Raw genomic sequence first — 25,504 nt, forward strand, 5'->3', positions numbered from 1 at the left:
AAAATATCATTCCCTGAACGCAATCATATGGGTCAGCTTTGTTTGTTCTTTTTCTCCTTCACTTATAGAGAATCAATGTTTGCCGTACTCGGTTGCATTTCCGCTGTTTTGACTCGCGGCACAGAGACAGCTCAGGTCATTTCATGTTGATTTACTGCAGGGAAGCGAGACAATGGGGAGGTGTCTTCGAAAAAAAACAAACAAAAAAACCAACAAACAACAACAACAAAAAAACAATCACAAGCCTTGCTCCACAGAATGTCGCAGACGAATATCCTTCTCAAGACACTCAAAGGTGCCGTGTTTTCCGTGTGTGCCTGACAAGCACGCTGCGGGGAAGGGAAAAAAAAAAAACGCGCCGTCATCCAAGCGTGGGGTGAAGGCACACCTGTTTGTTTTGTCTCCTACCCAGCGTTTGACATCACGATGTGATGTTTTTGAGGCCTTAATTCATGGTTGCTGCGCGGTGTAATGATGCAAAGACTGGGAAGCAAGCTGAGATGTGTGTCAACAGGAGGAGACGTGGAGATGTTCTAAGCGAGCCGTCGCTGTAATCGTAGGTGGGAGGTCAAATTGGCTCCTTTTTTTTTTCGGTGAAAATTTTAAGAGAAAGATTTACACGAGATGACATGACAGTCGGATGAGCATGTGGCGTGTGGATTTTTAAAGCCATTTCATTTGAACGGGACACATTGTAAGGCACCTGGATTCTCTTGGGTTTGTCTTGTCGGGACAGAAAGGGGCAACGTTTTTTATAAAGCTCATAGAAAAATGGACATAAAGCCAAAAATAACTGTGTGTTTGGGGAAACCCAATATAAGAAGAGCGTTGACTCGGGGAGAGGAAGGCACGCTTTGATGGATTATTGTACTGCCGTTATCAAAGTGAGTCAAAATTGTACAAATCTGTCTTGCTACAGTGCATTAGCCCTGTGTGGAAAAACAGCAATTTTAATGGATTTTGTAATTAAATGACTCATCCCATATAACTGCAATTCAATAATTAGCCTATTATAGTCTTACAAGAGGTCTTGGTTATGGTTGTTGACGATTGAAGGGTGGATCGGGCGACTCTGGGAAATTCAAACAAACAATCCAAATGAATCCAGTGGCACCGTTTTAAATCACAGGTCGCACAGCCCATTCAAATTGGGAATCATCACTCGGTTATTTGCTCATACAGTAGCGCAGGCAACCTGAGCTCCTATAAAAAAATAAAATAAATAAATAAAATAAACTGTAATGTATTGCCGGCTGCCATACACACAGATCAGGCACTCGGTTTAAAAAAATGTGACCATGGGAAATGAGGATGACAGGATGATTTAAGGAGGGAAGCGGAGCGTACAGACTAAAGGCAACGCTGTGAGACGGGCGGTTGAGCCGAATACAGAGCTGCGTGAAGCTAAGAGGCTTCATCTGATACAGAATATTTATTCCCGAGAGAATGTGTTCTTTACATGACCAGGACGATTTAACACAGTTGTATTGATTGTATATCAACGGGTGCAGCCAATAATGAGAATTTGCGCATAATATTATCACTACAGCACATTGTCCGATGAGAATCAATAGCAACGTCACAGAACGGAATCATTGATGGATTAGCTTTTGGTTTTAGAGTCAGTGGATTTGGAAGAAAGGGGTCATTTTTGCTGAGTTGGGAATCAGGAATCAGGAATTCCCTCGCCTCACAACATAGAGAGAGAGAGAGAGGTTAGACAGGGATGAACTTGCTCTAGTAATTCAATGAAATCTCTCTTAAATTTGAAAAAGTTGTACTTTGGGAAAATGTGTTTTGATGTTTTGTTTTCTTTCCTGCAAATATAACACATTTGGAGGGGGGGAGTCGAGGTTTAATGAAAGTATTGATTCATCTTTCCTCATCAAGCCATCACTTTGTTCTTCCTCTACACAAGTCAGATAACGAAACTCACAGAAAAACTTAAGTCACTCGAAGGACGCGTGGTCTGAACTGGCGTTTGACCATTGACCTGACGAGCAGTGTTTACTTTATAAAGTACAGAGAAAGAAAAAATCATAGCAGCCAGCAAAAACAAGAAAAAAAAACAGGAGTCATCATAAAACTGACAGGAAGATGCATTTTCTCCTCGTATGAACGTCGCAAGGCTTTACCTCCACATCCTTGTCATGTGACGCATGAAATGACATCATAAACCTGTCATTGCCGGGAGATGACCCGGAGAGGGGAAAGTGCACGTGTTCAAGAGGACTGATGAAGATTTATAGATTTTTCTTTTCCCTGCTGCTCTCTATGTAAAGAGATGTGTTAGTTTTCCTGTGTTGCCCACAAACCTGCACATTTTCACATCAACAGTCTCCCTTTCCACTGTGTCCTCTCTGGTGGGCACAGTTTCCAAGGCAACCTGCAGAGCGAGGGAGAGACGATCGGCTGAGGGGAGACAAAATGTGGAGAGATGATCGTGAGCGTAGAAGGCCTTTCGTGTTTTTTAGACCTTCTGTAAGTACATTGACGTCTGTACATCGCGTTGACACCTGCTGGTGTTGAAACGATTATTATTCATGTCGGGGTTTTTTTTTTACCCTTTTTTCCCTCCCGTGGATGGCGGTTGATATTTTTTTTGACGAAAGCATGAGGCTGGAAGAGGAATAGAGAATAAACTGATCCCCCTTTTACATTTACAGAGAGCTATTTTCTCTTGTTTCTTTAGAAAATGTGCATTATCTCGGACAAGACACTGTGTTAATGCGCTGGCGCCGTGCAGCCAACGACCGTCTCCATTGTACAATTTCACAATAAACAAGTGCCGTTACTGGTCGTTTCGGCTGTACTGTATGTGACCCGCCTCCGACCGTGTCCGTGTTCAAGGCACCTTGGGATTCCGGTGATTTTTGTTTGCAAGACTCATGTCGTTGGAGGGGTAAGCCCATAAAAGCCAGGGAGATTTAGATGCTTGGAGTCAGACAGAGTGAAGGCTGTGCACAGATGTGTTGATCTCTCCTCCGAGCACCTTCCACCTCATCTCTCATCTGTCTCCCGGCTTTCATGGTCTCCCATGCTCCCTGATCCCTCTTAGTTTAGTCTCATATATAGTGAATGGCTACTGAATGGCACATTATTCTGTTGTGCAGACATTGTCGGCAGCCATCAATTCTGTATGAGCTCCCCTTCACAGCTCAAAGCCTCCCACACAGCAACTGGCTTTTTCCCCTATTTTTTTTTTTTTGTTACTGCACCTGCTGTTGTGTGTATTGGGGGGAAAAAAAAGGAGGATATCTGGGGTTCATTCACACAAGCCTGTGTTTTGTATGCATGTTTGATCATGTGTGTACAGAGGTTCAAGTCCTCAACTCCCACTCTAGAACTGGAGATGCTGCTGAGCTCTCGCTCAGATAATTCCGATAAGTCGAAACATTTCAAATTTCAAAGTTGGATCTCTCGCCCCGAACCATTCAGACTGCGACTGGGAGAAGTGTCTGCTTCATATTTGAGTTTAGATCGCAGTACGGACACGATGAAGCAGTACTTTTCTTTCCTCCTCTGTTTAAAATAAGTTGTTTCCAAATTTTTTTTTACCACTAGTCACCTAGAGGCAGGGTCAGAGTCAGTGACACTCCACCACACTGCAATTCCCCCTTTTATAAACTCAAATAAACACATTTGTGGTGTAAACACCAGACTTTTATTCATCTTAGTTTCACTGTGAAACATATGCACCTGTTGTGGTTAACTGTGATCAGAGTCACAGGTTTGGCGTCCGGGTTTGAACCATAAAGTCTGGCCATTTTCCTCCGACCTCTGACATCAACAAAGCATTTTCTCCCACAGAACTCGATATACTTTTTATATCTTTTTTTTTTACTGACCATTCTCTGTAATTTGTGATGTGTGTGTGTGTTATAATCCCAGCAGGTCAGCAGTTTCTGAAATACTCACACCAGCCCATCTGGAACCAACAATGATGTTTGACGTGCAAAGTCACTTAAATCACCTTTCCTCCCCATTCCAGTGCTCATTTTGAACGTCAGAGGAGGAGGAGGGGTCTTTTTTTTTTTTTCTTTTTTTTTGCATTCCTCAACCTCTCTAACCAAAAGTGATGAGAGTCTCCAGCAGCCGTTGTCTGACCCATGTGTCGGAAACAGGAGGCATCGATTGAGCCGGTGCTTGACAAAGCAGAAACGGCTTATTGAGCTAATGCACCTGCATGTGTGTTGGGATCGATTGCACAATGTCACTTCCACGTACATATCGGGAAGATGGAGAGCGGGAAAAGGAAGGGGAAAGAAATAGAAAAGCAGGGGGAGGATTGAGAAAGGTGGGGAGACGATGGGAAACGAGTGAAGTAAGATGTACCGAGGCCAACATTTAATCTTTAAAACCCAAAGATTGGGCTTATTCAACGTCTGCTTTTCCCACCCAGTATCTGTATGTTCATCTTGGCTTTTCCTGTCCTGCTTTCTTCTGCTGTAATCTAATTTAATGCCAGGTGCTGCAGCAGGAAGCTGCTTCCTGTTGATGGTATTACTGTTTTTCTCCTGCAACTATTTGTTTCTTACTATCAGCATATTTTTTTCCCCCTACTTTCCCTAAAATATCCCCAGGCGCCGGCATCCTCCCCACGTATTGCTTTGTTTTGTTTTAAACAAAGGTGGAAGTTTGACTGAGTGGAAAATACGTGCCTGGTATTATGACGGAGCGCAATTAAACGAGACAGAAGGATGTCGATGAAAAACAGCGAAGGCATTACTTGGTCTCTGCATTTCATTCTCAACCTCCACGGCACCTCCTCACAGGGCATATTTTTGTGTAAACAGTCTGCATGCTGCGTTACACTGTCAATCACGCATCGTCCTCATACATGGCAGATGTCGGGAGTGCAGCTGCATCGGCTGCGCTGCGATTAGCTCGTCTCCGCAGCTGCTGCGTCCACATGTTTGCCTCTCCGACACGTTCTCCTTTAATCATTTCTTTCCTTTCTTTGCTCTTTACCTCGACATATTTCTTCATCACTTCAGGGACTGTGTTCTCTGTTCGAACACATATACCCTCCATAGACTGCATTTAAAAAAAAAGAGGATATACTGTAGTGTACTGGTAGTTGCTAAGCAAACTGCCTTTTTTGAAACCTTGAGATTTGCAGCACCATCACGCGCTATTGAAAAAGACTTGACACTATAGCTACTGAGAACTTTGATTCCTCAGGAAAGTCCCTCTCATATCATGTCTACCACCTCAAGCGACGTTATTCCATCTATATTTAAAAAAACAAAAATGCCTCACACACTCTTTTTATGTTGCAGCATATTTGGTGACAAATGGTTTCCGCGGTACGTGCAAAGGCGAAATATTTCCCTTCCCTTAGAAAGAGGGGATGACAACAATAAAAATAAAGCCCCAGTCAAAGATCATCACAGACGAGATGAGCTTCATACATTGTCCTTATCCACTGTCCTTTTCCCCATACGAGAGGCGGGATATGAGGCGGAAAGGGGGGGGATAAAGGAATGCAAGTAGATGATGTAAAGGATGGATCGTGTGATGGATGGCAAGGCTCCTTGTTCCAAGCGTGTGCGTGTGTGTGTGTGTGTGTGAATGGCTTTACTCTTAGCTCGTGTGTGTGTCTGGTTCATTGATGGACGAGGAGCATCCTTTGCCATTTCAGCAGTGGAAGAGCTTAAAGCATCCAGGCCCCAGGGACGGGCCATGTCACGGTGTCCCATCCCAGTGACATATGGACCTGCCATGACACCAAACACCTAAGTTCTGCTGTTGTGGAGTTGGGCTTGGAGGAGGAGGAGGAGGGAGGAGGAAGAGGTGGGGAACAATGGGATCTAATGTTATGTGTGATGACAGAAGCCAGGCTCGGTGGAGGAATTTGCACCCCTCTTCTTTTAAAACCTAAACTAAATGTTCCCCTGTAAATCTGGCAGAATGATTCTGTGGTGTTATTCCGATGTAAGAAAGTCTGTGCAGGAGACTAATGTGATGTCTTCTCACCAATTTTTTTTTTTAGAAATTGTTTCTCATTATTTCTCTCAAGCTTTGTGTGTTTGTGTGTGCATGCGTGGGTGGGTGTGTCTTGTGTTTCTCTCTCTGTATCTCCCTTTGTCGTACTGTTTCACTGTTTAGAATTTAGCCTGTGGTGGTAAATGGAATAGGTTGTGATAAATGTGTTTTAAAGCACACAGTGTGAAGAAAAAAGGAAAAAAAACAAAACAAAAACACAGCTTGTTTTTTTATGCACTGTGCAAAGCTTAAAAAACTATTTTTTTTATTCATATGCTTTATTGTTTTTAAGAGACATTCCTTTGCATGTATTTAGTTGTTTTCTCTGCTAGAACGTTCCAGTTGTATCAAAACTGTTTGAGAGGAAAAGCAGGTCTGACTAAAAACCAGAGGGAGGGAGAGAAAAAAAAAAAAATCCAATTTGATTTTCGAGTGCATTATTCTCAATGAATGTCGCCGCCTCGATACTTAGTATAAAATACTATAGATGTGTTTTACTCCTGATGTTCAGTGGCGACAGATAAACTCACTGTGTGGAAATGAAAAAGGGTATTGATGAGTCTTAGTCATGTTAAAAAAAAAAAGAAAAAGGGAAAGAAAAAGGTATTTGCCACATCAGTGCTCCCGGCATAGCCCTGTTCTGGGCTTTGCACCAGTAATGGCACTATTAGACTTAATTTACTGCCAAAACTAATAACCTGGAATGGAATGGGGGGTTAAAATATCACATACATGCACAACCGTGCATGCACATAGACACACACATTCAAATATAAAGTATATACATGGATATAATTGCTCACCGTCTCGGTGCTAATGCAATGAAATCATTCATTTAATTATATCCCTTCATATGTTTCTCTCGGTTCCTCTCTAACACGTTCTAACCCTCCCATCTTCTTTTATTCTTTCTCCACAGCAGATATGTTGACTCCTCATAGTGGAAAAAGCACAGGTGTATTTGGCCCCATTCCATTTAGTCATTGCCATTAAACGCATGCCAATATGCCAGCGTGGACAATTTCAGGGCCCTGGCAGCAGCAGCAACAAATCTCACCGGAATGCAACCAGTGTCAACACTGTGTGGTTACACGTGTGGTCGAAAAATGAAGCGATCGGGCCAAACCATAATCCACCTTTACTCAAAAGTTGTCACTAAGACACTCAGGCCTTATCCACACAGAAAACAGTTTTCCACACACATTGCGCTGTCGTACATATGCACCAGACCTGTACGTGATGCCGAATGTGGTGTTGTGTACCGCTGCCACAGAAATACAATGATGACAGCAAATAGGGCAACAGGCGAGGTGGGGCCATGATACCATCAGGGCTCTCATAACGCTGGTTCCATGTGTAAAAATATGGTACGATACAAAACCTCTGGGGCCACACGGCGGTGTAGTGGTTAGCACTCTCGCCTTGCAGCGAGAAGACCCGGGTTTGCATGTTCTCCCCGTGTGTACGTGGGTTTTCTCCGGGTTCTCCGGGTTCTCCGGCTTCCTCCCACAGTCCAAAAACATGCAATGTGGGGATTAGGTAAATTGGACACTCTAAATTGGAGTGAGTGTGAGAGTGAATGGTTGTTTGTCTCTATCTGTGTGTGGCCCTGCGATGGACTGGCGATTAGAGCTGGTATTAACTTATGTCTTGAGTAGTGGTGCAACGGATCATCAAAAAGTTGTGCGCATGTTCAGTCCACACACAGCGTGGTCCCTCCGCGGAGGAACGGAGGAGCTTGAACGCCCCGCGTCATTTAAATCCCCTGTATGGGAGCATTTTGCACAAGGGGCTGAACGGACTACAGCCATCACAAACGCTATGGGTGTATTTATAGGTGCAGACATGAGGCCATATTCGGTTGTGCAAAACAACGGCTTTAAACATATGCTGAAAGTGCTTGAGCCACTTCAGCAAAAAGATTGTGCCAGACTTTTTTTCCTGATCCGAAAATTGATCCGATCCGTGAGTTTTTTGATCCGTTGCACCCCTAGTCTTGAGTGAGCCTATCACGCTACATATACAGGTCCAAACATAGTTAAGACCAACTCCTCAGTTGACGTCCTCTCACTGGCAGTATTTTCTACACTAATCACAGTCATACATTACATTTATTTGTTACTGATTGTCGCAAGATCTACAAGAAGAATATTTAACTCCTATTTCATGTTGCGGCGGTGTTAGTAGAGCTTTGATTGACTCTCTCTCACACACACACACAGACACACACCACACTGTTCAGGTGTCACAAACACAACACATCCTGTTTCAAAGTAAAAGCACTGCAGCATTTCAGTTCCTTTTTTTAAATATGTGGAGCACTGACGGATGTGTGGCTTCATTCTGAAGAGTCCTCGCATTTAGTCGAGCGCAGAGGAGTATTTGGAGTATTCTAAGGGATATTTTATGATTTTATGTTAAATCATAGCCGTGGCTCCACAGTAGGCGAACAGGATCTTCACACCCGCTATGAACGATGCGGCAGATCAGTGCAGCCGCTGCCGTGCACTGCATGTGAAGACTGGCCCTCACCCCCGGTGGCGAGTATGTTAATCAGTACTCATGTTTATGTTAATCTGGCGGTGAAAGGGAAAGGGAGGGTGGTAAGATGGTGGCCTTGCCCGGTCAAAATAAAGCCTATGGAAAAGTGGAACCTGTATAAGTGACAGGTCAGTCTGTCATTGGAGTTCTGCATGAGTACCTGAGCAGTAACTGGATATGTTAACCACTCACTCACCACCGTGTCATTTAGGCCAGAGTTGGAAGTGACTGCGCGGCACCTGCTGCCAAATCAATGGATGACGTGCAACTGCAGTCTTATGTCGACGTGATAACAGTTTTTGCTCATGTTTTGCACTTGGCTCGATAATGCTGACGCCCTGATTCTAAGGTTGAAAGCGCTGTTTTCTTCTCCCGTGTATTTTTAGCCTGGCAGCTGATGTCCAAATGCAAAGTGGTCCCAATGTACTACGAAACGTTTCGGTTGATTGTGTCCGCTGCTGAAAACAGAAAGATGGGCATTCATTAAAAGGCCATTTCCTATACATATATTTTGTCAAATGGCATAATGCAGTGGGAAGGGTGCAGCATTTCCTTTGTTTTCATCTCTATGCCTCCTCCCTCCCTCATCAATGGACATAATCTTTAATATCATCCCAGGCAGACCCACTTATGTCTCACAGCTTCACAGCTAAGGTTACCTTTGTGAAATCTGAAATCCAGGACTTACGGTTCATGTTATGGGGCAGGTGGACTGCACACACAACTGTTGTGCAGTTTATTTACCAGTCAGTGACTCCCACCAGCTCAAACCCCCGGAATGTACTGCTGCGTAAAATGACTGATCTGTCCTTGCTTGACTTTGCTGTGAGGAGGCTTTAACTTACTGAGGCAGATAGAGAGAGAGAGAGAGAAAAAAAGAAGAAGATGAAAGCAAACAAAATGTTTTGGTCAGTTCAATATAAATGTAATATCGTCAGTACATGCTCGCCTGTGACACAGGGAGATAAAAAAGTTGAGGACAACTGGATTATTTTCCTTTCTAGAATATGACACTTCAAAGCATCTTAACAATGTATACTGGGAGTAGATGTGAATGTACATCGAGCGTTATGGCAAGGTGCCACTGAGCCGTGTCACTGTGCAGGAGCCAGTTCGCTCCTCTCTGGACTTGAGCCCGGTCCCTGTGGAGAGACTGAGTTTCATCCAAAGTCCAGCACTCACGCAGAGCAGCCACGCGCTGGCCAGCTCTCTCACCGCGCGGGGCGGCGACGATAAACTAGATAAAAGGGTGCACATGTGTTTGAGACGCAACGAGAACGAAACGTCCCGTTGTGCACATACATGGTACGCGGCCATTGTTCTTTCTGGGTCGCCCACTGTGCGCCATTAAGGAGAAAGAAGCTACGATTATGTGGCATTCATTTAAAAGGGGAAAAAGCAGCCGAAGCAAAAAAGAGTTCAGGAAAGAGAGATTGGCTGAACCTCGCATATTAACACACGATTAGACAACGCGCTGTTCACACTGACCTCACTGATTGGCGTACATGGCAACAGCATGGAATCTATGAGAGCGTAGTTTTCCGACGAGTTTGAGGGAGTACGAGAACAGGATTTACAGCACTGGCCATAAGTATTTGGACAAATGGAGTATCAGAGCATGTTTCACGTCATCATGTGGCGTATCCTTTGCAGTTAATGACTGTCTGAAGTCTTTCACCCACAGACGTCAGCATCTGTATGATGCACTCCCTCGTCCTTTACTGCAGAGTGTTGTGAGGTCTTGCTCTGCTCAGTTTTAGGCCTTCACCTCAAGAAACACTGCACAGTTAGAGAGATTTATGTGACTGACGCGTTCAGCGGAAAATGATCCACCTCTTCACTCTGAAGAGCTCTTTGGTTGCTTGGGGTTTAGATTCTTCTCTTACTCGATGAAGGAAAAAGGTCGTCCATCGAGTTTTGGCAGATTGGATCGGACGGGAGCTCTGAAAACTCACGTTGACCTCTGCGTTCATTCTGTCAGCAGTAGGAACCGTCTGTAATGGTTTTCCATCGGCGACCTCACGGCAAACCAAAGGCACAATAGAATCATCGCCCACGTTTGACAGATGGTAAAATGATATAAAGTATTAAAAGAAGTGAGCTAATAAAAGATAATGCAACATGATTAAAGGTGGTGGCTTTGGGTAATGATTCCCTTTTCACCTCTTTCCATTTTAATAGTTTAATCATTTTTTTTACTCTGTGGTTTTAAAACTGCAACCTTGCGTGTCTATTTTTAGGGGCACATAACCCTAAGTCGTCTTTTGACTAATGACAAAGAAACATGAGTGGAGAGCTTTGTTGATTCAAATGCATTTTTCTTCCCCTTAACTTTCTGCTCATTCTCCTCTACAATGTACTTAATTGTTGACTTGGATTTGAGCTTCACCACTTTGAGCTGTTGTGATTTGCATTGTCATTCCTAACTGGGAGCTACAGGTATATATATATATATATATATATATATGTATATGTATATGTATAGATATGCATATATACATGTATATATATATATATGTATATGTATATGTATAGATATGCATATATACGTATATATATATACATATATAGACATATATGTATATATATACATATATATGTATAGATATGAATGTATATATATATATATATATACATACATACTTTTCTTTTGTTCTTTTACCTCCTGTAGGCACATACAGTACGTGACAATCGCCTCATGAGCTGTTTGTTTCCCCTTCCCCTTCTCTGCCTCTCCAGCTCTGCCCAGCTACACTTGTGGTAATCCCGGACAGCTGCTCAATGGCCACCAGCAGGGCTCCACGTTCAACATCGGGGACAAAATCCGCTACAGCTGCAGCCCAGGTTACGTGTTGGAGGGTCACACCACTCTCTCCTGCCTCGCCACTTCGGCCGGCACTGCTGCCTGGGATTTCCCTCTTCCCTACTGCAGAGGTATGTATGCGGGGCAAGTGGACATCAGCGTATGATCGCAGGTCTGTCGGATTGAATTTGGTAATGGTTTGGGCCCTTGAAGTAAAGAGTTATCAGAATAAGTGGCATCCCATAGTGAGACTGAAGATTGTGAGAAAGGGAGGACTCCTGCACCCACCCCTCCCTTTACAAAGCACGTCAGGGAAGCACACTGTCCTTCAGGCTGCTGTAGAAACATGGTGGCACAAGATGGTGGCCTCTGAAAAGCAATGCAATGCAATGCCTTAAACACACATAATAAAGAAACACCCTTTATTTTCATGTGATTGTACACTTATGCAAACATTCTTATTACACAATAATTGTATTTATACATCGCATTCCAACAATGGAAACAACAGGGTAGAATGTTCAATATTCTAGGATGATTATCCCCCAGAACTGACAGCTGACTCTAAACCATAAAGCAGGATATTGCACGTGAAGACATTGATGCTGATTTTGAAATGAATACCTGTCAGCCCTGCTTATGTGCAATAGTTTTTTGTTTTTTTTTCATACACACATCCATAAATAATTGCATTTGCCATCACATGACCTGACAAGGGTTTCCGTGGTTAAACTGATATCTTATTTACCATGACAGGACCTCATGCGTTCGCTCCCAGTCGGGTGCTTGTGCCAGTTTTTTCTCCGCTCACTGTTTGCAAGCTCCCCTGCTGCAACGACACCTGCCAGTGTGTGTTGTCTGACTCAACAGGACATAGTTTCTTTTTTTTCTTTTTTTTAATAGTTCACCACTGTTTAATTTCATTTGACACGATTTTAATTTGTGTGCAAGTGTTTTTTTTTTGTTGTTTTTTTAACTTAATTGAAACACATTCACGTCATTCATGTCCATGTGGCCAAAGCTTTGTGTCAGTGTGCCCCGCTGAGCGGAGTGCTGAGACCCTGTACCATCTGCAACAAGGCTGGGAGTCAGGAAGCCCACATAGGAGCACACATGGCAGGGCACCATGTGCCAGCACAGTCTCCGCCCACTCCAACACACGCTGACATGTGCACATGCCTGCACTCTAGATCGAGACGGCAAATGATCATGTGTGCGTTCCGTCATGCGTGCTATATACTGTACAATTACCCACATGCTACTGTATGGAGGAAAGTTTCCAGATACTCGGAACAGTGTGCTCTCATCCCCAACACTCAGCAGTTTCAGCCTCCCCATCTTTGCCTACGAGGCTCGTTCCTGAAATAGAAAAAGTGCCACCTTTTCAGCACAGATTACATGCTGAAAAGGTCTCCAAAAAAATTTTTTTTTGGAGACTGACAGTTTCCGCTGAGAATAAGTGAGATCTCCGAGTGCGATCACAATCAATGTGGACACTCGAGTGTATTGTTATTGCTCGACCAATTATAGAGTCTACCTATACGCAAAAGAGCCAAACTTGTGCTGCACTTTGGGAGCCAGGGAGCAAATTTTTGGCACATTTGCATTTCTGGACATAGGGGAGGGCAAGTGTGCCAGTACTCTGCTGATACTGATGATGCAGGTGGTTTTTACATCTTGTGTATAATGTCCACACATTATCTCAAATACTGCATCACTTTCCACGAGTTCAATGTCTATTTTACTCTATGCCACTCCAACACTCCTTTGTTTGCACTTTCAAAGAAAGAAAATGATGAAATGTCTTTTTAATTTTCTTTTTTTTTAACACCACATCTTTTCAGAAAAACACCTTCTAAATGTCACCATGTATTTCCTAAAAAATTTTTGTCCCACTTAAAAAAGTTTTTCAGCGTCACTGGCCAATACAGGGTGTCGAAAAACATGCAATTTGTGATGCACGGCAAATGTAAATGTTTTCATAGCTGAAGAATCCAAGTGGCTTCTTACGCTTAATGGAAAACCATGACATTCTAAGTGACTGCCTGTGAATGGATTTTGAATTATAGAGCAGTGGGAAGCATCTTTCTGTCATCAAAACATGTGAAAATGTTTCCTGCGCGCATTGAATCCAGCATATATTTGGTTTAATGTGGTCCATGTTACCATTTTCAGCTTTCCATTGCAGCAGAATGCTTTTATTGGCCGGCAGCAGGCACAATATGTAGAGAACGAAGGTGAAGGGTAGAGTTAGGAGAGAGTCAGATATTTCCCTTCAACTGTGAAGGAACAGCCTTGTGTGGAATACCAATTCACTTTCTCATCCTTTCTTCTGTCTGCCTCACACTTCCTGTCACTCCCACTGCAACAATCACCTGTCACCCCTCTCGCCATCTCTCTCCTCTCTTCATTGTCTCACCTCCCTCTGCACTTCTCTCTCTCGCCCATGCCCGCTTGTCACCTGTCATCCTCTTCATCTCCTTCTTCTCACCCTTCTGTTGTGGTTTCACTTCTATTCAAGTTCACACCTCACGGGTTCCCGCTCGCCCGTGCATTCCCTTGCCCTCCCTCAGGGGGGGTTGCCGACGTGACAGGTAGGATGGATGATAGACGGAGCCTGGCACCTTTTGAGCCCCCCCCCCCCCCCCCACTTCTTCATGAAGCACCTCACTAGCTCACCATTAATGGGTCTTGCACACACAAACTTCTTTAGAGTGATCAAGTATTTAGCGTACAAATAGAGTAACAATATATATGAATAGCCATCAGGGGGGCGTCTCCAAATAAGTCTGTTTGAATGGAAGTCTTATTGACTTGTTTCCACTGAGTGGAATGGTTTGTTTTGGTACATATTGTTTTGCGTTTTCATTACGAATAGTGACAAAATAACTGGCCCCAACTGTTAAATTTTTCAGTATCCTTTCCTTGGGGTACCAGAGTAATGGTATAAGGTACGTGTGGAGCTAGACCCATGACTGTCAAACCGAATGATGGACCAGCTTATGGGAAAATGATCCTACTGTTCACTTGAGTTACACCACGAAACATGTTTTTCTGAGTTAGTGGTCTCCATTAAGAATGGATTACTAAACTAACCAAAACACGGGGGCCCCAAAGGTCCAAGGGCTCATGGGACCCTGAAGCCCAGACCTTTGCAGTAGTATCCCTGAAGCCAAACAACACTGGCTATTATGCAATGTCTTCATAGGGCCCCCTCAAGCTATGTTGTCCACCCCTGATGTCAATTTAAAAAGGTTATGTTATGTGACGCGTCCAATAGGGCCCGCTCAATAATATTGTTATGAACTGTTTCAGGTCTCAGTCCCTAGTTTAAGGTCCTCTGAGAACGCATGGCACATGTGGGTAAATGCCAGTGTGACTGACGACTGGGATCGTTCCGTCAATAGTTTTCAGATTGACTCAAATGCCACACCACAATCACAGAAACACTATTGACGCAGTATCACAGAGAGCTGTGATGAGCATGTCAGACGATAGTAAGAAGAATTATTTGGGCAAGACATTAAATGCGCGCTTCATTATTTAATGGTCTCCTTAAAGTTGTCTCGAGAAGGGGGAGGGTTGCTTTGATTAACAAAATTATGCATTAATCAGAGTTTAATCACCCCCCCATGTTGCATTATGCTTGCGTCATGCTCCCTCAACTGCACCCTGCTGATGGTGAAAGCAGAGCAGAGCCTTTTGAATTGGTTTGACTGGCCTGTGGCAAAAAAAAAAAATTCAGATGGAGGAACAATAAAGCTGTAAGTCACTGCACATTTTCAAGCTCCTGAATTGGACAGTCTGTCTCTCAGGCTGATGGCAAAGCAGAAACTGTGTCCAGGAAAAACAGTTCCTGGACAGACTCACCTTACGAAGTTCCCAGTAACTGAAGCCCATGTGAAATAGTTTGCAGTGACTCTTCTTTCTGGATAATAATCTCTGCGTCGTTTTGTTTTTTTTTTTATTTTATTTTCATTTGAAACATATAATTAAGGTCATTTCTATGTAAGACTATATGAATAAATGTGTTCTGCAGTGTGTTCTGCAGCTCGCTATTCTCTACAGCGGTGATTTCCCAACATATTTGTTCACGGTCCCCTGGTGAGCTGTGAGGGTACTGCAGGTGGGCCGTGAGGGGTCCTAAAAGGAATTTACAGTTTCAAAATTAAGGTTCACATAACGATAAAATGATAATGAATGATTCATTGAGCGATTGTTTTTGAAAAGTTGCTTTGCAAGTTGTTAGGTTCATGCGAATGATTTATTATGGACAATTCATGAATCTTTTATAGACCGCTAGAACTCTAGATATACACAAGCCTGATTCAAAGTTGGGAAGTTATTTTTGGTCTGTTTATGTAATGTAAGGACATATTTGTCAGTCAGAGTTGGGATTTGAAGTTTTGGTGGAGATGTTCAGATTTAAAATGGTCCACAATTGCTCTACAATTATTAACTCCTTGCTCTCTCTTTGAATTCATTTTTCTGCTTTTGCAAATATGTTTTGTGGTTCGAAATCTGTCCCTAACATGCAAAACACTTTGCTAGTTTATTAGAACCAGACAAAGACAGATTTTGCTTTGACGACTCCATTGTTCAAGCCTTGACCTGTAACTGCACTGATGCTGCAGTTTGTGTAATTAGCCTTTTTACGACAGTCTTGCTCTCCGAGTGTTTCTATTTGTCTGTGTGCGTCTTCAAGTACTGCTGCACCACCGGGCTGCGATTGTGACAATTAGTGACAAAGCCCTTATCTGTTCTGTGTCTCCCCCCCCCCCGCAGCCGATGACGGGTGTGGAGGCACACTGCGAGGCCAGAGTGGGGCAATCACCACTCCCAATTACCCCGCTGAGTACAGCAACAATGCAGACTGTACCTGGACAGTGCTGGCGGAGCCCGGAGACACCATTGCCCTGGTGTTTTCTGACTTTCAGCTGGAGGACGATTATGACCTGCTGGAGGTTAGCGGCACCGATGGATCCTCGCAGTGGTGAGTACCTACCCCACCACATTGTGTTTGGGGGGAGGGGGGTTTGAGATGAGAAATGGAAGGTGAGTCCACTGGTACAACCAGCAGGTTAATTGCCTGAAGATGTTGTAGAAGCTAATGAGGGTTTGTTGTATTAAGGGTTCACGTTTCCTGGTGCTGGCTGAGGCTGCCAACATTGCAGTTGCACCGTTCAGCCTTCATATGTATTTGGTGCTCCGTGGGGTGGATCCTTGGGTCGGCTGCACTGCCTTGTTCAGCTTTGCACTATATGCAGCACCAGCCCACGTACCAAGATCGGTGCCCATCCCGAGTTGTTGAAATATGACTGGAGGTGGGTGGGTGTGAGGCTTAGGGTGTCTGAGATATCTCTCGGAGGAACCAGTATGGACTCAAACATCACAGAACTGGTTTGCACGTGATCTGATATGAAGTCCAAAGCCTTTTCCTATTAGGCTGTCTATCGTTTTTAAGGTTTAATTTGAACACTCCATCTTGGTCATTTGCTCGTTCTGTCAATTACTCGGGCTCACACAAACACACATGCTCAGCTCTAATGATGAAGAGCTTGGATGTCCTGGCGACAATGTGGGTCTCTCACCATCTGTAGCAGCTCCTCCTCTCTCTGACAACTCTCTCGGCTTAGGAAGTAATTAGTGAGCTCAATTACCACCGCCAGCCGCATAGTGTCATTTTACCCACACTCACTCTCACTCACACACACACACACACACACTGTGGAGCCCATATGGACACAAATGGACATGTGCACATTAAGTTTTCACACTTTCAGCAACACTTCTATGCATTTGTGCTGGCACTTATAGAACTTGCACAAACAGATGCTTCCAGACACTCTCCTCCCACTATATTCAATCACTCTCTGACCACAGAATGCTAATGTTAGCGGAAAACTGCAAATGTTAATGGTACTTCTATAGCACTTTTCGAGTCTTGCTGACAACTCAAAGCACTTAACGCTAGTGCAGTGTGCAAAAAGTGCACATCATACCTATGCTCATGCTGCTGGTGGAATTGGGGACTGAGGTCTGCCATACAGGGACGTTTGTTGACGTGTTTGACTTAAATGTGAAAATGAATGTTTGGTTGGAAGTCTGGATTAATGAAAGACACAAAAGAAGTCTGTGTAGCCCTAGGCTGTTGGGTGGCACAGGCGGAGCAATTAAACCCGTCAATGTCAAATGTTGACAGAAAACATGGATGAGAAAGTGAGATGGCCCCTTTCACATTAACTAATTCACTCAGTAGATACTTCCCAAGATGAACTGGATTGACGAGTGTTCTTAAAATTGGAGAGTTATGCCTTGATATTAAAGTCTCTTTGAATGTCTGCTTGGCTGAGAGTGAGGGTTGGACTCCGACTGCAACGGCAGTGTGACTGTGCTGCTTGTTACACATTTTACAATGTCATCAGCTCCGTGTTGCAGACTTTGATTTGCTCTCCATTGGTGTGTTTGGCGTCCAAAGCTTTGCTGGCTCTGTCTGTCTTTGCGGCGAGTTTTGCCACCGGGCACTTATGGCGGGACACCTGTGGCATAGCTGCAGTGTCTTAAAGCAGCAAGGGAAATCAGTTAAGTGAAAAGTGACTTCAAAGATGGAAGAAGGGCTATTGGCAAGCTTTGCCGCACACCAGTCACAGTTGATCATGCACATTGCTGGGAAAAAGGCAGCACAGGGCACAGGGGACACAGTGCAGACATGCTGGCTTGCCTCTGTTTTTTTTTCTTGTAGCCATGGCGGCTTGAGTTTTATTTTTGACTTGAAAAGTCCCATTTTCAACGCAGTCACTTTATTTCTAAGTTGTCCAAGTAGCCGGGTAGCTATAATTGTAGAGTGAGTAGGGAGCAGCGGGGTGGACAAAAAGGGATGACGCCGTCAATCAGTGAGGAAGAGAAGACTCCTAGGAAAGAGGTGGAGAGGAGGGCAGGACCTTTGGAAGTGGTGGAATAGATAGACGGTTGCTCCGGTTATAGCTTTCCAATTGGTGGATAATTAGAGCGGTTAGGTGGAGTGCCAGGATGGTGGTGACCTAAAACTCCTAGTCTTTCTTCTTCTTCTTCTTCTTCTCCTCGCAACATGAAACCAGGCTCTTTTGTGATTTGGTCACTCTGGTCTGTGCAGGGACAAATCACTATTATACTTGAAGGGCTTATAACCAACTGTGAAAATGGTTCTTCATTTTCCGTGAAGGATCACTTCTCTCCTTGGAATTTGCAAGTAATGAAGATCCATCCTCTCACTAGTACCCTGATTTAAAACTTAGTTGAGCAAACAATAAATGGGGAGTTCTAGGGACCGGACATGTTGGTCCATCGTGGTCCAAGTCAGTGCCAGCGTCACCCGTTTGCATGAGCCAACCAGATTTTGCTCACCTGGGTTTTTGTTCACCATGCCCGCCGAGCGATTTGATTGGCGTCCTTGCAGACTTTGCGTTCTGTAAAAGCAGCGGGGAATGTCGGTGTTGACGGCTGAGATGATGCGCGGTAATTGAATACGGCAGCGAGACTGGCCGGTTGAATACACCAGCAGTGTTCCACCTCCACTCTGCATTACCCTGAGAGGACGTCTTTGGTGTTGCTTGCCCAGGGGAACACATTACTCTGCAATTATGCTGTTTGTATCCACATTGATTTTCTTCCCCCATCACGATCCACTGTGAGGCAATGTAAATAATGCCCGACGCCCACCAATTGCCAGCTGCTCGTTCTCCTGCTCGCTCCTAAGTGGAACTCGCAGCTATTTGACTTGTACTTCTCTCTGCCGGTGAATTGTTTTGCAGAGGACCATAAAACAATTCTCATCTACCAGCAGTTGTTCCCAAGAGATGATGAAAGCAACTCCTGCAGCACCTGGGTTACTGTAAATAGTATGAAGTGTCTGAATCTAGCGTTGAAGGCACTCATTTGAACATTTACGTTGCTCCCTTGGTTTAAAAATTAAAGTTATGGGTAAAAAAATGATTGTGATCACAGTTCAGTAATCACACCATTTTAAAGAAAGTGTCCCAAAACAAAAGCTTTTTTCATTCCAGTAACTTTTGCAAACTCTATTTTCTGCGTGGGTTTTCTCTTCCTCCATCTTCTCTTATTTATTTATTCATTTATTTCTTTTTTTCTACTATGCATACATCACTGACTTTGCTGAATGTTGGATGAATGCCACTTATGTGTTCATGTTCTGAGGGAAAAAAAAATAAAAATAGAGCAGTGCTGATGTGTGCCCCAAAAGAGTGGAATGAGCACAAGTATGTGTGTGTGTGTGAGTGGCACAGAGAGAGATAAAGAGTTGTTGTAGTATAATGGAAAACACTGGATATTACATTGATTGACTCACCTGAGAGTGAGTGAAAAGTCTGCAGCTTTTTAAGTCCAGCGGCTATTTTCTCTCGCTTCTGATGGGATTCACAGCAATAAAATATAGTTTTTGTGCTTGAGCTTTTGTTTTTGTGTTTTCAAATATTTGTTCTTTTTTTCTTTTCTTTTTTATCATTTTGGCCTCGTGAGGTTTAAGCCTCGGTTTACTGCAGCTGAAAATCCAGTTCGAGTTTTCATCCGATGGCCCAATTACACAACGGTGTACATTTAAAGACATACATAGGTTGACCCACTGGAGTTCAAACTGAGCATCAGCATGGGGAAAATGGATGTGATTTTCATGACTTTGAACATAGGGATGGATGTTGGTGACAGTTATTTCAGAAACTGCTGATTTACGAGATCAACTGCTCTTCGCCCAAGGGATAACACATTCACTCCACTTTCCCTCCTGGTGGGAGGTGTTGGCAACCAGTCAGGCCGTAGTGAGTCATAGACTGACCACTGTGTACCTGGCGGCACAACAACGGATGGTTACCCACGTGTAATCCACAAATTCCTCTGCTTGAAAACACAATTTGTTGCATGTTTGCCCGCGGCAAATCATTTATACTGGGGGGGGGAACTCGTGTTGCCTTGTGATAGTTGAGCGAGCGCATATTCTCTGTCAGAATGTCGTATTCATTTTCTACCCACTTCGTATGCCATGGCCTGTTTCTAACAACTCAGAGTGCAGTGGGGGTAAAGGAGGCGTTTCGCTTTAGAGCTTCACTTGTAATTCACCGTCTCATCACTATTCAGGTCACGTCTAGGAGGGTCCGTCTCTGGCGGATCTCTCCCTCTCACTGTCTTTCTCGATCTCTCTTAGTCTCCCTCCCTCCCTCTCTTGCTCCCTCTTTTTCCCGCACTATATGAGTATCATAAAGCATCTGAGTAGGTAGTTTGTTCTGATTGTCTAATGAAAGTCTGTAGTCCATCGTTAGACGTTCTGAAGTCATTTACAATAAGTGGCGCTCTCCTCATAAAACCCACATGCAAATCATCCAACGCAAGAAAACTACATGCGTAATGAATTCTGAGATCATGTGATCCGTGCACGCTAAACCCCTCCCCCCAGTTACTGCTGACTCATGTACTCCCTTACCGTTGGACGTCTGTTGTGGAGGATGGTGTGCGTGTCTGAAAGCTCCCAACTACACCTCCATAAACTTTTAAGAATGGAATAATCTCATGGCAGATATTAACTTTCGGCTGAGATGGAAATGTTTCCCGGGCTGAGGTGAGGGACTGCTGATGACGCTCTGACGCACTTCAGGGATAATAACGTCAGAGACGGCAATAAAAGATTGTGCTTTACTTTCTTTACCAGCTACATTTACCCGACCCATCGTCCGCCTCTCTGTACTCATCCATCGCTTCAACTTCCACTGTTTTCTACACCGCGCATGCTGCCGATGATCAGCGTCATGACAAGTGCATTGCACATACACAAAGCTTTTAACTTGGGTCAATAGAAAACTGTGATTGATTGCATTTTTATTAGGTTTAAAAAAACTGTTATTTTCTCTTGACTCGGTGTATGTTTATTGGAATTCAGATAAATTCAAAGAAGGTTTCTTTATGAACTTGGCTTTTACACGTGTAAGATTATTTCAAATTAAATGACGCGCGATAAGCCCGAGGAATGTTAATGCAACAGCATGAGCACTTTGCAAGAGTCCCGGTTTAGTTCCCTTCTGTGTTTCATGCCCAGCGCTGCAGTGTTAACGTATGCAAACAGTCTAAAATTATATAGGCTGTAGTGATTGATTAACGCAGAGCTGCAGCTTTATTTATTTACTTCCTTTTTTTCTCGATTAAGTGATTGATCTGCCTTTTACCCAAAGTTACGTTGTATCCCACATCCACTTGCTCCCTCCATCCCTCCCTCCCACCTCCTCCTCTCTCTCTCTCATTTCAGATACATTTCATAGTGCACAAGATGCTCCGCGCGATTAATGGGATTCTAAAAATACAAGACCTGCTAAATTTGACCCTTAATTCATCGCGATTAACACGTTAATGCTGACAGGCCTGCATTTAGTGGTATAGATTTGGGCCCGTGTCCATCACTTAAAAAAAAAAACAGTGATTCATTATTTGATATTCCATTAAATTTGGTCCTTAAGTAAGATGACGGTCAGATTTACGGCTTTTGTGCTATTTTTATGTTAGAATAAGTAATGGATTAACCCGAGTAACGGATATGTATGACGCACCGTATTATATTAGGTCATCTGAAAAACAGGTCGACCAATTTGAATTTTGTCTGATTGTTAAAAATACCATTTTCCTATTTTTAAATTGTATCCGCAGTGTCAGGTAAATCCCTCCAATAGCGTTGCTTACTGGCATGTGCTCGACCGCTGGATCGATAACTGTCGCTCCGCCGCTGCTCCCTCAAAGTATGTTTGTCTGAGTCAGGATTTATTAACAACAGCGCTTGGTTGAGGACTCATTCTGCAATGTGCCATCAATAAAAAAACGGCAGTCACGATGAACTTTGCGCCACCCGCCAAGAAATGCTCCGGCGGAACATTATCTCCAACACCTGGTGCTGTGCTGCAGATTGGCTCACCCCGGCACGCCGCACTTTGTTACTCACTCTGTCACATTGCTCAGGCTGAGAGCAGAAAAGGAAGGGGGATTTCAGATGCAGGGCAAGGTTAGCAAAAAAAAAAAAAAACAGGCCCAATGTCAACCTTCAAGGCTTGTTTTTGGTTGTCCTTGTCTGATTTTTCAAGGTTTTTCAAGGTATTCTTGATCTTTATTTGCTTTTAATTGTCACTGATCGTCGATGTCGTGGTAAGAAGCAGCGGGCTGCTGCGATTGACTAGGCAATATTTAGTCTAACCCATAAACCAGCTGCCCCTGGTGACAGCAGGCTGGATGGCAATGCGACTGTGTGTGTGTGTGTGTGTGTGTGTGTGTAAGCATGTCTAGCCCATGTGTTGCCTCACCCCGATCCCACTGAGACCAGAGAACATGCAGAGGTTAGAGGTAATGGGCCAGATCACTGTGCGCCGAATGGGTGTCTCTATAGTTGTGTTTACTAAGCACTGCACCGCTGGGATCCGATCTGTCGCTTTTAACAGTCCCACAGATGCACAAATGACTTCTGATTTGTACACAGAGATGCATTTGGAGACGTGCACATTGGCGCCCTGGGCAGTTTCTGAACTTGTATCTTGCATATCTAGACTTCAGTGTAATATGTCTCTGGCAATTATATAAAGAAATGTTTGCAATATAATCCTCTTATCTAAATGTTTTCACTGTGTTTTTTTTATTTCATTTGATTTTTTTTCCATCCGTAATCCCCCAACCTCCTAATTCTGCCCTTGAGGACATGTTTATCTTCTTTACTTAACTGTGTCATCTGTCTTTCAAGTTGTACCATGCGATTTATCATATTAGGAAATGATCTGTGGAACAGTTTACACTGTAAGTCTGAGTCCGAAACCACATGTAATCTCTCTATCGTTCATCATCTGTCACTTGTGTGAACACCGTTTGTTGTGCATGCACGTTTGGTTTAAAGAGTCCACTGATGCTGCGTCCCACAGTTCACTTTGATCCCTTCATTTACTTCTTGGTTCACATGCAGCTCACTAAAAGGACGTCTCGCTTCAGACGCTTCTGTTCTTGTTTACCGTGTGATCAAAAGCGATTAATGGCCACATGGAAATTGTTTTCAAGTGCCTTGGTCAACGTCGCTGGCTCCTGTTGGATCGTTGTGCCTTTGAGCTTTTTAGTGACTGTGAGGGACGTCACGCCGCTCGACGAATCAATCACGGTAATTAGCTGAGATAGATTAATAGGAAGAGGGAGGGCTGAGAGGAGAGGCTTAGGAGGGAAGGAGCAGGTGGAATCAATGGGTACCAAAAGTACAGTGGACTGTCATAGAGGACACTAGCGATTCATTTGTTAACCTGTTTTTTTTTAAACTTATTTTAACCATAAAAGGGCCGGGAAATGTCCTGTAACTTTTTTCCAGAATCACTTTCAATGTCTGGCAGTTATTTACAACTGACTTCATGTTAAAATACTGTTTTGACACTTTTACAGTGAAGAAAAACAGAAACACACCAGCTTTGGCTTGTTTAAATTTGAAATTTTAATTTCAGTTTTAGTTAACAGTTTAAAACATATTTAAAATAACATTTTAACTTGAACCCATAAAGCTAAGAAGATCGCCAATTTTTACCACTATATACACCGAGGACCCCCACTGATACCAACCCATACCTACAAGCGAGAGTAAAGAACCTACCACTATTCAAAGTTTTTCCAACATATTTCCTCTCTTTATTATTAGTTACTTTTAATTTCACTGTCATACGAACATCTTAAAGCAGCCTGACTTTTGATGACAGCTCTGAGGCAAGATTTCCCATGCTATTATTTCATTCCTTATTTATTTCTGCGCCCTCCTCTTCCTCGTGCGTCGCGATCAGCTTTGTTTAGGTTCTTGTTTTGCTACTCTTTCACTGTGTGCCTCCGAGATGCAAGACCAGCTCACTCGCTTGTCCTGCTCGGCTCGCTTTACTCTGTGAACACTGTAGGCGTTCATCTCTTCAAGTTTATTATCTCGTAATGTTTTACTCACAAAAAAAAGAAGAAAAACAATTACATGGGGAATCATTTTAAATCCGTTTAACGTGTTAAAATCAAAGCCCTCTGTGGAGCTTTGGCGTCCCCCAGGGATGCGGATTACCCCTTTGCACTTACTTTAACAGAGATTGTAAGTCGTCGTGTCTTATGTTGTGACAAACACAAGATTTACTGTCGAGACAAAATACAAGACAAACAGACTTTTATGGTGGATCTTTGCAGTGTGGTCCTGCTGCAGTAACAGCAGAATATCTTGTCCCTGAGCTTCCCCTGAGTGGATGGACATGACACCGTCTGATCTGGGTCACCGCTCAACCACAACACACCCCTGTTGTCCGTCCGCGAACTCTGTTTTGTTTTGTTTTTTGTTTTTTTTCCTCCACGGAACAGCTTGACAATATAACAACCAAAGAAAGCACAAACTAACCACATGTGCAGCTATACCTCTGCTTTGAAAAACAAGCCCCTCTTGATTGGTAATTTCATTTTGACAACATCAGCCAAGGGTCGTCCGATAACTCCCCTTCTTTCCAGTGCAAATAAGCGCGCTTTTGGGAAAATCAAATGCCATTGTGCCGATACTAGTGGAATGACACGGTTGCTTGTTTCTAACGGAATTGGGGGAAAGTCAGATTTCATTACTCAAAAATAAATGTCTCTCAAATCTTAAAGCCTGAGTCATTGAGAGCATACACAGTTGATGTACTCAATTGTATAAATTGCAATTGACTTTTTCTTCCCTTTGAGGCCACACAAGTCGTGACATTACCCATAAGAGTCTGAACTCCTGTCTCAAATCCTGGAGATTCACAATTTTCTCAGACGTTACCAGCAACAAGGCTTTTATTGACTGATGCCAGCTTATGTCTGCTTTATTGTTTATTTTTCTCTTTAAATGGGATCATCCATCCATTGTCTACCACTTTATCCTCCACATGAGGATTGCGGGGCCGCTGGTGCCAATCCCAGCTGACATTGGAGTGAAAGGTGGTGGTCACACCCTGGAGAGGTCCAGAGACCGACAACCATTCACACTTACGACAACTTAGTTGTGTGTTCAGTTACCCTCTGCTGTAAACTCCAAACAAAAAGGCCAGGACCGTGACACGAACCAGCAGCACTCTTGCTGTGGGGCAACATCGCTAGACCTTTGCGCCACTGTGTGGCCTTAAATGGGAACATCATTTCAAGGGC

The 25,504-nt window shown here is 43.6% G+C and overlaps 1 protein-coding gene across 1 annotated transcript in view; it reads left to right on the plus strand.

Annotated features, from left to right (window-relative positions):
- The window catches only part of csmd2 (CUB and Sushi multiple domains 2), a 207,931-nt gene that overhangs the window by 50,481 nt on the left and 131,946 nt on the right, over positions 1-25,504 (plus strand). The window contains exons 4-5 of the mRNA XM_058618872.1: positions 11,269-11,463; positions 16,118-16,325. Of these exons, the coding sequence (XP_058474855.1) occupies positions 11,269-11,463; positions 16,118-16,325 (403 nt within the window). The remainder of the gene's footprint in view (positions 1-11,268; positions 11,464-16,117; positions 16,326-25,504) is intronic.

Source organism: Solea solea, chromosome 20, assembly GCF_958295425.1.
Source record: "Solea solea chromosome 20, fSolSol10.1, whole genome shotgun sequence".
Taxonomy (NCBI): domain Eukaryota; kingdom Metazoa; phylum Chordata; class Actinopteri; order Pleuronectiformes; family Soleidae; genus Solea; species Solea solea.